The following is a 13,975-nucleotide window of genomic DNA, read 5'->3' as shown; positions in this document are numbered from 1 at the left end:
CTTCCCTTCTCTTCACCCGGGGGGGAATCCTGGACGACAACATTCCGACACCTACCCCGACCTTCAGGACTCAGCGACGGAGCTGCGTGTGTGGATGTGAGCTTCTTGAGAGGCGCCGTGGGGGCCTATGCGTACGGCTCCCGTGCATGTAACGGTGGAGCAATGACGAGGCACAGGGCGCCCTCGGTTGCAGTTTTTTCCATCCAAAGACTTCCCCGTTATCACTTAATGTATTTTGGTTGGATCAGATTAGTATTGGTGAATACAAATAATACTATCTTTTTATTCTCTTTTCAAAGTACATTGGGCAAAGGAAAAACAGAGCCAAACATATATGACTGCGCTAGTATCAGTATGCAGCTATTGTTGATGGTCCCAGGGAGCTTTGGGTCTGTCTCTGCGGGTGATTGATACTCACAGAATCCATAACTTATGTAGTATTACTGCTTGTCCTATTGTAAAGGTGATGAAAAAGATAAACTTCAGGTGTAGTGCCCCTCTGCTTTGTGTTATTCTAATTATTGCATAATGAATCAGGCTAATAAATGGATGTTTTTTATTTTAAACAAAGTCTAAACAGTTTATAAAGTGTCACATTTGAGTTCAAATGATCATGTATACTTCATTTATTGATTTATGAGATGCATCCATTGAAGCTTGGGACAAGCACGGACTATAGCATACAGTAATGTATCAGAGATGAGGACTATTAACTTAAACAGTGAATAATCAATTGTATTATTGGTCACTTTAAACAATTATTTGCCTTTTGGGGAATTGGGGAAATGGGGGAACAGCTGTTTTAAGCAAATCTAATCTTTTTGGCACCTGTTTCAGGATCTGCATGTGGTGACACCACATTGCACAGAACAGGCAGATGTGAGAATCCGACTTGTTTGAGGGCTGTTATGAATCAAGTGCTTCTGTTATCCACAGAAAGGCATTTCTTTCAGTAAGAAAGGTCAAAATGTCAGAAGCTCTTCTCAGTCTGCACATGGCTGTTTTTGTGATCATTCTATTTGTGTCTCTCTGAAGTTACATCAAGTAATCAATGCCATTACATGAAATACACTGTAGATACCTGGTTACTTCAGTGTATCAGGGTATATATAGCAATTGAGAAGCACTTACCTCACTTTCCTAATAACAACAAAAAAAAAGTTTTTTTCCTTTCTGTTATCAGTATTTTGCTCTTTTCTCATTCTGCCCTCTTAACCTTTCCCTCTTTTCCTCTCATCAAACCAACCGCTGGTCTCCCTTGACCTTCCAGACAATTACATGCCAGTGGCACTATCCGTAGGCCAGGCCTGTTGAGGGAGATATACTGACTGACAGGTAATGGCCCCCACTGAGAGCTGAAATTCCCCCGAGCACTCACTGCCTGGCTGGCTGACAGTCGACTGTCTGTCTCATCACTTGGGTCCAGAAGTCAAACTTCAACTTCCACACTGTAGCTGTTTTAATTGTAATGACCATCCTCCTCCTCATCATCATCCTCATCAAGCTCATCCTTGTGACGAAGAGGCAGAGGCATTCGGATGCATTTGCAGTACTTTATTTAAGCAGGAAAGCCAGCAGCGAAATGCCGACATAAAACTCAAGAGCAGCCAAAGTGCAGGGGCAACCCCGTGGTCAAAAGGCAGAGCACACAAAGGCCCGGGGTTCCAAAACCATAACAAAGTCCAAGTCAAAATCACGAGCTCCAAACAGAGAATACTCTAGAGACACGGCATAGGTACAACAAGACTTCACAAGTGAACAGAGGACGGGGGAGTCTAGATAAAGGGGAGCTGATGGCACACAGGTGATTCTAATACAGTGATCAGGGAGGATAACGAGAGCAGAGGTGGATGATGGGAGATGCAGTCCTAGTACTCTGGAGAGAGGGATCTGGTGAAACCAGGAGGAGGCGTTGTCGGGCGTTCCGCAGACATGTCAACCCTCCCGATTCCCCCCCCCTCCACCCCCCGTTGAACGCTGGCACCCCCCCCCCCCCCGTCGAGACCGCTGGCACCCCCCCCCCCGTCGAGACCGCTAGCCCCCACCCACCGGTCCTTCCGATTATATCTCCCAAATTCTGAGGTCTCAAGGTTGGCAAGTATGGCGTCCCGTTACAATCCTAGTGTCGCCGACTCACACACCAATTGCGTGTCAGGATTTTGACTTTGTCCCAATGTCTTTCTGTCACGTTATCTTTCTTTTTCTATTTCTTTCAGTCTGTAACTATCTCTTGAAATACCTTTCGTGCTGCCACATCCGTCCCTCTGACTCCCTTATTCAAACTATCATTCATCTTCACTAATTGCATCATTTACGTTTCATCGTTTTCCTTTTAGTCAAAAAGCCGTTTTACTTTGACTTTAATTCATTCTGTGGTACCGAGATTGAGAAGTCTGGAGTCGTTTAAGGACCAGAAAGTAAACGCACGAGTAGATGTATGAGCATGAAAGATGGGGAAGGAACCAAGGCAGTGGACCAGGTGCTGTCATTTCCTCTCAGGTGATGGAGTTTAGGCGTAAGTCTCTGCCAGAGGACCACTCTCATGGTCTGGCTCATTAACCACAACAAATGACGGACGGTTACGGCAATAAAAAGGTTTTAACACTAAAAGGTTTTTTTTTCTCCATACATATAAACCATCATTTTCAAATTAAAGAACAAAAGACTTTTGTGAAGGAATGCTCGCAAATGACACCCTGCATCAGGTTGGGCGTCTCTTAAAGGATGGCTGCACTGGCCAGCTGCTTCCCATCTGGATAAGGGCCTCACTCTGCAGCCACCCAGGAACCTGCAAGACACACACACACACACACACACGCACTTATACGGCAGAGGCCCCGGGGCCGTCACACTTACAAAGACACATTGCTATGTTCATTAACACCACCACGGACACATACAGATCCTTTAACATGTGATTATTTTAGTTTACCGTCACTGCCGTGTTGTGGAGCTTTGTCATCAGCCTCAAGAGACTTTACAGCCTTAAAAAGAAAGATCTCGTCGTTCGTTGTGTCCTGCTTCTACAGGAGCTGACAACACACCACGCAATCCATATTTGGATTTGCATGTTGTCTTGTTTGACCAAGAGCGATTCATCCTTCCATGAAGGAGGGAATGTTTGTTTTCCTTATAGCTTTTTTTCACTGTTCCCGCTTCTATTTTCTTTAAATCCTGATTCCTGAATGAAATCGGAGGGTCACGCACATGGCTTTGAGAGGGACAGTAACGTCAACCAGTTCCTTCGAGCTTAGCCAGGAAATTATGGGCAGGCTGGAGTAAGCAAAGGCTAACTATGGTAAATTTGCAAATTGCAATGTTATTTTCTACCCAGCCTTTGCCAACAGGCAGCTGCTTCTGCTGCTCAAAAGCCATTCACTGGCTAGTTGCCATTAAGAATGGGAGAAGACTTGGCGCTTTTGGACCAAACATTTCTGGGCACTCCCTGTGAGGAACTCCCTAAAAGGGAGCTCTCACAAGAACAACATCATTTGGGGGCTTTTTTCTTTTTTTCTCTGTTTGCATTTTCACCATCAATAGGAACACTGAATGGACTAAAGCTTTGTGTTTTGTTTTGTCAATTCTTAACATGGAGTTTTTAAAATTGCCGTTGCCAGGATTTGGCTAATGTGTTGGACAATTTACAGAACAATCACGCCTTTGAACAAGACCTAGCTTTCGACGTAACAAACTACTATGGCGTCTGGCAAAAGAACCCGCATTGGGCAATCAAGCATAGGAGTGAGATTCTTATATTTAACAGGGGATACAGCACTGTGGGGCCCCTGTGGGCCCTTTTTACTGTTTCAGTGTTTGCAGTGTATTTCCACAAACGCTGCCCCATGGCATTCGATAAACATAAAGAGTACTGGCCTTTGTATTTAATTATTGTAAAAGCATTTGCTACAGACACAACATTCCTCTGCTCTACCACATCTGCATTTGCCAATAGTATAGATGTAAGGCAGCAGGTACCCGTTTCTGCCAAGCATGCTCCTTCTCACACGCTTTGGATTCTTGGTGATGAGTTTTGCACTCGTCTTTTTTGTGCTTTTTGGAGAGAAACCCACGCCACTGTGGCCTGGGTACAATGAATCACATCCCCTGCTGTTTTCCCATGACAACCATTGCTCATTCTATTTCACCACGCTGTCAGAAATAACTCAAACATTTCAACTCATTGAGATGTTTGCCAACAGCTACCGAGAATGGAGCGCCATTAGTGGGCACGGGTCACCGTTGGCTCAGCTGATTCAAGGGGAAGCGAAGTGGGCGGGCCTCTTTGTGCTGATGAATTGCTTTCAGAGATTTCGGACCCAGCGGGAGTCGAATTGAACAAATAGCACAATCGGTCTGTATAGGGTTAGGGGTAGGGTTAGGGATGAAATAAAAGATGAGACTGAACTGCACACTGTACACATACAGGGGGTAGAACCTGTGGTCCAAAATGTTTATCCAATCCACGCCGCTGGTTTTTGTTTATCCGCCATTATTTTTTTTTATTTGGCATCTGCCACTCCGGAACCCACCTGCTCCGGTGGGTCCGTTTTCATCAATCTGAGTGCTCCAGTGACAGGTTCTCCACTAACAGCCTTTCATGCTTTGTGAAAGTCCTGTAATCGTGCTGGCAGGGGCCCATTGGTGCAAACCCTTCTGTAAACAACTTCTGTGCAATTTATCAGATGTCGTTGTACAGCAAATGGCGACACTTTGCTAATGCTGATCTATTAACAATGGCAGGCATGGGATTTTAATAGTGCGCATCCATTGAAGTTTTAGTACTTTGTGTCAACATCTGCAGCATTTTGACCATCTGCAGCCTCGGTGTGTTCGTGCCAAATGCAATGTTTGCCAAATATTTCTGTTTCTTTTCTTTCATCTGTTAAAAAACAAACCAGAGCCTATATCACACACAGCATTTTGGCATTGTTTTGCTTCCTAAGTGAAGAATTGCCGCTCCTCAAACTACTTTTGCAGCCGTCCTTACTGAAATCAAGAAAACACGAGGAGGACCCCTAGTTTCTTTATTAGAATTTACTTATTATGTTGTGCGGTCTTTGGTTTAATTGGATTTTGGGTTGAATAGTGTGCCAGTAAAAGAGGCCGTTAGAAGCTGCAGCTGCCATTCGGGACTGTTTCTGCATAAACCTCAGCAGATTCTGCAGCTCCCGAAGTCCCTGTGGTACTGCATCAGCTAGTTGTGTATTTGCACTTGGCTAGCTGTTATTTTAAAGCTATTTGGCTCTCCAGTGGTGCCAGGTGATAAGCTGAGGTCGAGCAGGAATTAAATAGTGAGCATTATATTAAGAACTATTCCCGAGACCAAAATGGATTCAACAAACACGCAAGGCTCACACACATGCCGGATAACACACTCCTCATTCCCCAGTGCAATGAGCCTGAAAGCTCACGACTATAACCAGTGATTAGATACACCGTGATGTTTAAACGTGATACCTCCAGACAAGGAAGACGATGTGTAAAGTTCACGTTAGAGATTAGATAGCAACACTCGTATTGTTCCAACAACCATTCATTATTATGTCTAACAGCCGTCATAACCTCGCTTCTCTCATCCACAACCACTTTGCAGTGTATTGTGGCGCATGGGAATATTGCACGTTTTTTTCTCTGCATCCCTTTTTCAGGCGCCCCCCCCCCCCCCCCCCTAGTTGTTCAGTGGCAGGGAAAGCACCGCATTGACACTAATCAAATTCGGGTGACATTTAAGAATTGGTCTTTAAAAATCCATCTACTGAAATATTTAATCAACTATTATTGCCACTTGGATCCTGCTGGTGTAATAATGTGATTATATTGTAATTACATGCACAGGCTATTATGAGAGAAACATTAGGAGGTGTATTCTTCAATGTCTGCAAAGGGTGGTCTGCTGAGAAATGCTGTCAGAAACCATCACGAGCAACTCTAGATTATAATAAAATAATTTATAATTATTGTCCCTTCGCCTCCATGTTGCCTTTTACACTTCATCATCCGGGCTCACAGGTTCTTTGTACAATTGTCCATTCACATGAATCCTAATTACTATCCTAATTATTGACTGCATATCATTTCGTTCTGTGCCTGGTGGTTTCAACTCTTTCCTCGTTGACCACCGGTGGCGTCAGATGACGTTTAAACTACAGACTAAATATGCATTAACTGAAGTGACAGAAGTTTTACAGGTTAGTGGAGTACGCTTTGTTTAATGAGATTTACTACGTCCGTATTTGTTCACATTATCATAGATGTCTGCGGAGTATAATTGCATTATGTCACTCCAGGAAATCAGTTTCTTTTTGCCAGGTCCTCTGTAAGCAAGCTTTTGTAATTATGTATGATAGCACCTACCCTTCCTTGGTCGTGCACACCACAGGGCTCCGGATGAGATTGATTAAAGTGTGGAACAGGCAATTCTGTTTGCCATGCAGCCAGACAAGTCGACAGATTGGCTGTGGTATAGTTCGCAGTCATGCTGTTTTAAGTGAATAAAACACCTATTAGACAAGCATGATAAATAGCGCATTCATCATTTGACATACACAAGTGCATGGTTGTTAAGGCACAAATTGGTAAAATCCCACACATTCTCACACACAAATGAACGGGCAGATATCTGACACTGAAAAGGCTTCAATAGCTGTCTACTCAGTGCTGATTAGTCTCAAAGCAACCATCAAATAAATGAGATGTCAGATATACAATGTTGAAATTATTAAATGAGTTAGGTTTAGCTTTTTGCTGAACCTTTATTCTCGTGTACAAAAATCCAGCCTATGTAATAACTTTGAAATGAAAGGTAAACAATGTCTGCATCTTGAATTTTTAAAACATTGCATTCACATTGTTAGCACGTTTTTTATTTAGCGTTCATTAACTGCAGCTAAAAAGAAACACATTTAATTACCCTCAAACGCTTAAGCATCCGTCCGTGAAAACAATGTTTTCACGGATGTACAATGTACAATGTATAAACTCATTAAAATGAAAGGTAGATGTTTGGTGGTGAAATAGTGCAGACCTTTGTATTGTCTTTAATTAGATTGACACCTTTAGTTGAGCTGGATGGTTAATTTAAACCTAAAATTATCAGTCGCTTTCCTGCATGAGTTGTCGATGGCTAATGAGCTGCTTCGTTGTTTATGTTTTTTTCTTAAAGCATCCAAGTGCATGGGCCATAGTAGCTTCTTGGTTCATTTCTGTCTACCTACATTAGTTCACGGCTCTTTTTGGTTTGCCATGTTTCCAGTAAATGCAATCCCTGCTAATCACATGATAAGATGGACTAATTAGCCAGAAACAAAAGAAAAGATCAGACCTCTAAGGCGTTGCTGAAGAAGTCAATGCCAGGATATGGGGGAAGCATTATTTCCAGTTTGCTAAAATAAAAAATAGACCCTTGAGGTGATCACTATTTCCAGATTCAAATCATTTCATCTGAACCTTGCTAAAGGCAAAGGTTGGTTATTTTCTCCAAGAACAGTTCTTATGGAAAAAGAAAACAGCTTTATTCTTTATTACTTCTTTCGGTCTCCGGACTAATATTAGTCTCACCGATTATGACCGGTATGATATGTCTACATCCATAATGGTGACTTTTCTTAGAGTGGCTTTGGAGGGAGGCCTGAAGGGGAACGCCTGCAACTTTCATTGGAAAAGAGTTCACATCGGGTGGGGTTAATGGGTTGGATAATTATTTGAATCTAGCGTGCTCCTACTAGTTCTTTGGGATTACGGACGCTCTGCACTGCTCTCACACAAGTCGTTAACATCGCTGACACGGAAACGTACCGCCCATCTGCCGTATGGTGCGTTGTTAACACCGTTAGCTGTGAGCCACAAAACTCGTCATCGCCAGGTTGGGAAGCATCCAAATACTCCTAAATGTAAATGTATGCCTGTTGTGGAGCTCTGGAAAATGCTTTGAATGAACTGTCTGTCTCACTTGTGCATACCTTCACGTAGTACAAGATAAAAACGGATAAATGGAGGGTATGATGTGATAATGTCACCCATACAGCCTTTGATCACATGCATATTGGACTTTGATATCGGAGATGAATCATCTTTGCTCAATGATTGAAAAGGCTTCATACTTCCCAGAGAGTCAGGTGATTGATGTCATTTGAACAAAAAGTTGAATTCTTATATTATGATAAAAGTAAAATGTTGTAATGCAATAATATCAGGTAAAACACAAGAAAAAAAGAGCAGATTGTATTGAACAACACACTAAACGCACTATGAGTTATAGAACCTAAGACAAGCTGATCAGTCACAAAAGGAGGTCAGACCATCAAGAACACACACATTAACTTTCAATTGAAATGCGAAATCACTTAACTGTATCCATAAAGCTTTTTTTGGTCAAAGGCCAAGTCCCTCTGAACTATTTCCCCCACTTTCCCTTTCAGATGGCTTTTCCCCCGTTCAAAGCCCCCAAGTTTGAGTCGTAAATTACCATTAATTACCGTGTACAGTGGCTGAATTACCAGTTCATTTGATCAGCATTTAGCACTTGATCTAACGGAAAGAGAGATGCAGCCATTGAATTAATAGAGAAGCCAGCAGATCTTTCAAAAGGATAATGAGTTTTTTACCCTTGGCTGCCTCTTACCAGAGACAAGCTTCTGTGTCACAAAAAGCATCTCTCGCTCAATAAGGCAGTGCAAGCCTCACTTTGGACCTTGGTTTTCCTTTCCATTTTTCACACAGAGCAGGGCCCTTGACACAAGTGATGGTTCAAGTGCTTTAATTCTGACTTACATTTAACGGCAGTTCTTCTTTCCATCCCAAAACACATACCTCACAGACCTTCCTGCCCTTTTTGATTGGTCCCCTGGATGAATGAACAGAGAGACGAATAGGAAACATGTAGTAGGTGAAGTGGTTAAATTGTTATGTCTTAATCGGCCCGAACAACTGAAAACCTTTTTTCTATCTCCATCCTGCTGTTACGCCAAAGTCACTTGTTTTAAAACATTGATGACTTCACTTTTTAAGTTGGTATGTCTAACTTATTTTCTATTACTATGTGTATAGGTAGCATTCAGCAAGGGTTGTAGCATTGCATAGAGGCTGATAAGATCAGGGAGGGCGAACCTAAACACAAAATCTTGCGCTGAAAGACAGCACATCAATCAATAATCCTATTGGGGTTAGTCACTTCTGGCGAGCCCTTTCATTTGCAAAAGATGAAGTTAAGTCATTTGATCCATTATTCATATAAGTATTGATTTTAGAAACCATAGTCCAAGGATGGTACATATGTTTTGGTGTAAGCTCCAATTGCACATCATAGAGGACAAGAAATCCTGGTGAAACCACTCATTTAAAATGTGCTGCGTACGGTGTCCATTTTAGGACATCCTCAGATCTCAGACCAAAAGTCGTCAGACTCAGGCGAAACGGCTTCAGTCTCAGAAAAACCTTCGTCATTCTGAGACGAAACGCCGTCAAACCAAACGGCGTCATTCTTCCTCCGTGTTGCTGGCGTAGACATTATAATCATAATCGAGTGTTATTCCTCCAGTCTAGAGAACTCAAAGATGACAATTCATGAATCTCAGTTTCATATTTCAGTTTATTAAGTTTGAAAACCTGCCTGTACACGATCCACAGTGGGTCCATTACCTGCATAAAGAAATGAATATGTCCTTTGTTCATTGCTTTTCAATGCAACGGCGACGCATGGAACTAGCTCTGCTATTCTTTGCTTATTTGCAAAGAATTTCAATTGATATCAGATATTGGCTCCCACTAATATTATCCGATGTGGGTTATTCGTCTCATTTCTACCAGCTAGAACTAAATGCTGTTCAGTCAAATGTGTCATAAGCAGGCAAAAGGTAAATTAAAATGTGCCCCAGCTCTGCATGTAGGTCTGCACATCTGTCTGATATGAATAGGCTTCAATAGGATGCAGTCGATATATATAATAGAGTTGTTGATTTTGACATTTCAGTATTACATTTGCGTAATGGCAAGGCCATCAGTGATCTTGGGCACAGTTTTGCTTTCTTTTAGCTAAGATACGAGTCGTACATACAGATCAATGCATTGTTGTGGTCATCACATCTTCACGATGTATTATCATTAGAATCAAAGTAATTACGTCATTCCATGTATGTCTTGTTTATCAACCAGACACTGCTGCTTGTTTGGCCTTAAGGAGAATTTATAATTTACGAAAGAGACAATTCTTATTCTGATTATCTTTCTGTGTTCAGGATCTTGTAATCTCACCAGCATGCAATAACTTTCTGTGAGCGTAGCATATTTGATATTAACTTTATTTGGTTGCTAACTTATAGTCTTTATGGTTTTCATTTTTGTCAATGTGAAATGTTGTATTTAAGTGTTTTAGAGTTTGTTGCAAATACACCTTTCGTCTGTATTTTTTTTACAAATATTGTTTTCGGTCAACTCGGTGGCTTGAAATTGTGATTTCTATTTTTCTCTTCTCCATTTTTACCCCCTAAACTTATTATCCACCTGGCTTGCACAGCCTTCTGATCTCAGCTACACAGAGTACTGTAAAGTTCTGTGACTGGATCATACATTGAGGTGGATTCCACAGAGTGGATCTCCATGATGGCTTTCCCAAACACATCATCACAACATGAAAAATTATTTTAAAGAATATTACAGTTCAGTTTCAGTTTAAATATTCTCTCTCTCTCTAATAAAGTATTGAACACTATACGCAATATCACAAAACATCACATCTTTCAGCACAGCATTCAGGACACATAAATATGAATAAATGTTTATTGTCCTTTTGTGTCCTGTGTCTTATATTATTGCCTTAGTTTACTTTCTAACTAGAAAGTAAATACAAATATATAAACACTGTTATCAAACCTTATGAAATGATCTAAATCCTTTTTGAATTAAGAAGGAATGGAATTACATAATCCTTTCTGCCAAAATGAAAAGAGTGCATTATCTACATACAGTCTATTTATAATTGTCTTAGCTAAGCAGAAAAGACGATCAGCATTCTCCCGTAATCACACGACAATACAAACACATTCTTTTTTTCACGCAGAATGTGCATGAATCATCTCTCACTATTTCATGTTCTCTCATCATTCACAAATGCCTCAGTGGCAGATTGATTTGCTTCTATTGTAGACTGAAGCAGTGTAGAATCTCTTTGCAGTGTCTGGAGTCCCTTGGCGGTCTCTATGGGAGACAAACAACTGATACACGTTTCAGTCCTTTTGCTGCAGTAAACAGTATGTTAAGAATGTTCATTTCTGCTGTGCTCTTGAAAATATCGGTATGTCATGAATGTATTCTGTTGCAGCGCTCGTGAGATTTTAAAGCGGTGGCGTTCCATCATACAGACTATAAATACGCACTCACCCTTTTTCAAACAAAATGTAGATTTGATTAATAATAATTCATGCAGTAAGCACTCTAGATTAGCGCAGAGCGGTGTGTACAAAATGTCAAGTATTAGTACTAATAAATCCACATGCAGCTTTCAGCAGAATTAACTTTTATTGCAGATCTAAAACACAAAAAAAGTTTTTAATCCAAGGTAAATTCTCTGATTGAACAATCAAGGGACACATTGGCAACCTTCATTCTCATAAAGTCGATGTGGATGAATTTGTATTCCTTTCAACCTCACCGAACATGCCTCTTTTTCTCTTCCCTCACCCTCAGCTGCCATCCTCGATGACCCCATGGAGTGCAGCAGAGGCGAGCGTTTAGCCATAACGCTGGCCAAAAACAACATCAACAGGAGCACCAACCGTTCCACCACTGGCAAACTGGAGGTGGACATCTTTGAGTTGCTAAAAGACAGCGAATACGAGATGGTAGAAACAAGTAAGTAACACAGGGAAGAAATGCCAGGCAATTTGTTTGGCTCTGTTGGTCAATAAATATAATAATATTATATATATATATATACATATGGTCAACATGTATGTATGTATATGCATGTGTTAAGTGAGAGAGAAAAAAAGACATTTCAATTCGTTTCAATTCAACCCAACTGGCTTCTTTTTCATATAGGTCTGTTTGGTTCGACCACATTTTTGGTCAAACAGAGGCAAAAACATTATTGAAAATAGATTACAGAATGCCGTGGTGCAGCTACGCAAAATAAGCCGTCATGTTGTGAGGTGATGTGGGTATGTTTGTCTGTTACTGGGTTGTATTTAGTTCTCTCTGACTGTATATTGGCATTTTTCACTTTGCCGTGGCAAGGCAAATCAAAGAAATGGGTTCTTTATAAATGAATGTAATTTAAAATGACTTAATCTGCAATATGTCAAAACAGATGACCTTCAACAGAGAGGTTTTTAAGAGGCCCATTACACAAAGAGGATTCCAGCCATTTGTCACACAGATGTGACAAATGCTTCACTCAGGGTGGCTCAATTAACACCAGCCTGAGAATGCTTTGTATTTGTTATAAACTGTGCTTCTCAGTGCTTCCACTTCACTGCTGCCCTGAACATTATTGTACTACGCCGAGGCCGGTCTCCTCACACCGTACGCTCTTTTTGTTGATGTTATTTATTTACTTGTATTAAAAAACTGTCCAAATCAATACACCTCGGCATTTGTCTACAGAAAACAACTAGTACAAACGGCTATGACAAAAGGAGGGGGGGGATTGATTTTCAATACAGCGCATTCCCGCCTTCGCTAACCCACCAGCCTCAGTGGTGCTGCTTGATCTGTGGGAACGCCGCTTTACTCTCCACAACGACTGTATTTGTTTCTCTAAACCTTCCTGAATCTGGTTCCTCGGTGTGCCGTTGTGTGTGTGGTCATGTGTGTTTGTTTCTTTGAGTTTGGGTGTACACGCTGGACTGTGTGTACATTGTGGAATTGTTTTTGTGTGTGTGTAATTAGAGGCAGCAATTGGATTAGGGAAGGATCAGTGGTCGCAGTCAGTGACATGGAAATATCATACGGGGGGGCCCAGAGAGTTCCTCCCCCTCCACCTTTCAAGCACCCACTCCAGCCTGTGTGGCAGACAGCTCCTAATTGGATGACCCCTTAAAATGATTGCTGCTTTTACTGGCGGGAAAGTGGACGTGACCAGACTTCTTTTCCCTGTTGTGGGTAGTTTATGAAACCACATTACGCACCGACATGTTTGCTCTAGGGCTTTCTCTTTGGTGCTTGATGGCCAACAATCCTATGACATCTTTACCATTAAGATTTAAAAGGAATAGTCCAGAAACCAGCATTTCCCGGCCCTTGCATCACTTTTACTAAATAATACACATGTTGTTTAATTGGTGCAGATGTTTCTACACACGCGTGTGTTCTATTTGCAGAGCATTGAGCTCTCCGGGAACCCGTACCTTTGTTATCTTGTGACCACCAAACCTGTCATCAAGTCAAACTCATTACAGCCATCCATCCCGAGGTTCCAATAGCTGGTATTGATCGGTGAAGAAAACGGATTTCAGCCGACCCTGTGACCCTTTGACCTTAATTTGACACCGGTGAAGGGCACCTTATCGGTGTCCAGAGAGGGACAAATAAAGTTTAATAAAAATAAATAAATGCACATTCTCTCACACGCGGCTAACTGTGCAAAAAGAAGGAGCAAATCAAAGTGTCACAAGAGCCAGGAGCATGTTGGCTGGCATTCAAATCCTTCAGCTTTATAATTTGGCGAAGCCACTCAGGCGGTTACCAATGTGTTGGCGTGTGTGAGCATGTACTGTAAATGTGTATGTGGTTGTTTGTGTAAGGTGTCAATGTGTTCATGTCTTACAGGCCCCACGGGTGACTAAGGGATTACTTATTAATCATTCGACTCACTGCCTCCCTGGATTCACCGTACAAGCTTGAACCCCCCCCCAACCCCAACCCCGCCCTCCCGCCCGCCTTTTTCACCAACGCAGACGGTTAATGTTCTGCTTTTGCCCCACTAACCCACACCAAATTATGATAACGCACAGCCGCTTTCTGCAAAAATGCTCACGTATGA

At 41.7% G+C, this 13,975-nt stretch overlaps 1 protein-coding gene across 1 annotated transcript in view; it reads left to right on the top strand.

Moving 5' to 3' along the window:
* The window catches only part of grik4 (glutamate receptor, ionotropic, kainate 4), a 200,086-nt gene that overhangs the window by 103,229 nt on the left and 82,882 nt on the right, over positions 1-13,975 (top strand). Inside the window, exon 4 of the mRNA XM_062561160.1 lies at positions 11,680-11,844. Within this exon, the coding sequence (XP_062417144.1) occupies positions 11,680-11,844 (165 nt within the window). The remainder of the gene's footprint in view (positions 1-11,679; positions 11,845-13,975) is intronic.

The sequence above is a fragment of the Pungitius pungitius genome, chromosome 3, assembly GCF_949316345.1.
Source record: "Pungitius pungitius chromosome 3, fPunPun2.1, whole genome shotgun sequence".
NCBI lineage: Eukaryota > Metazoa > Chordata > Actinopteri > Perciformes > Gasterosteidae > Pungitius > Pungitius pungitius.
The sequence above is the reverse complement of the archived record's forward strand: the minus strand, read 5'-3'. Positions and strand labels throughout refer to the sequence as shown.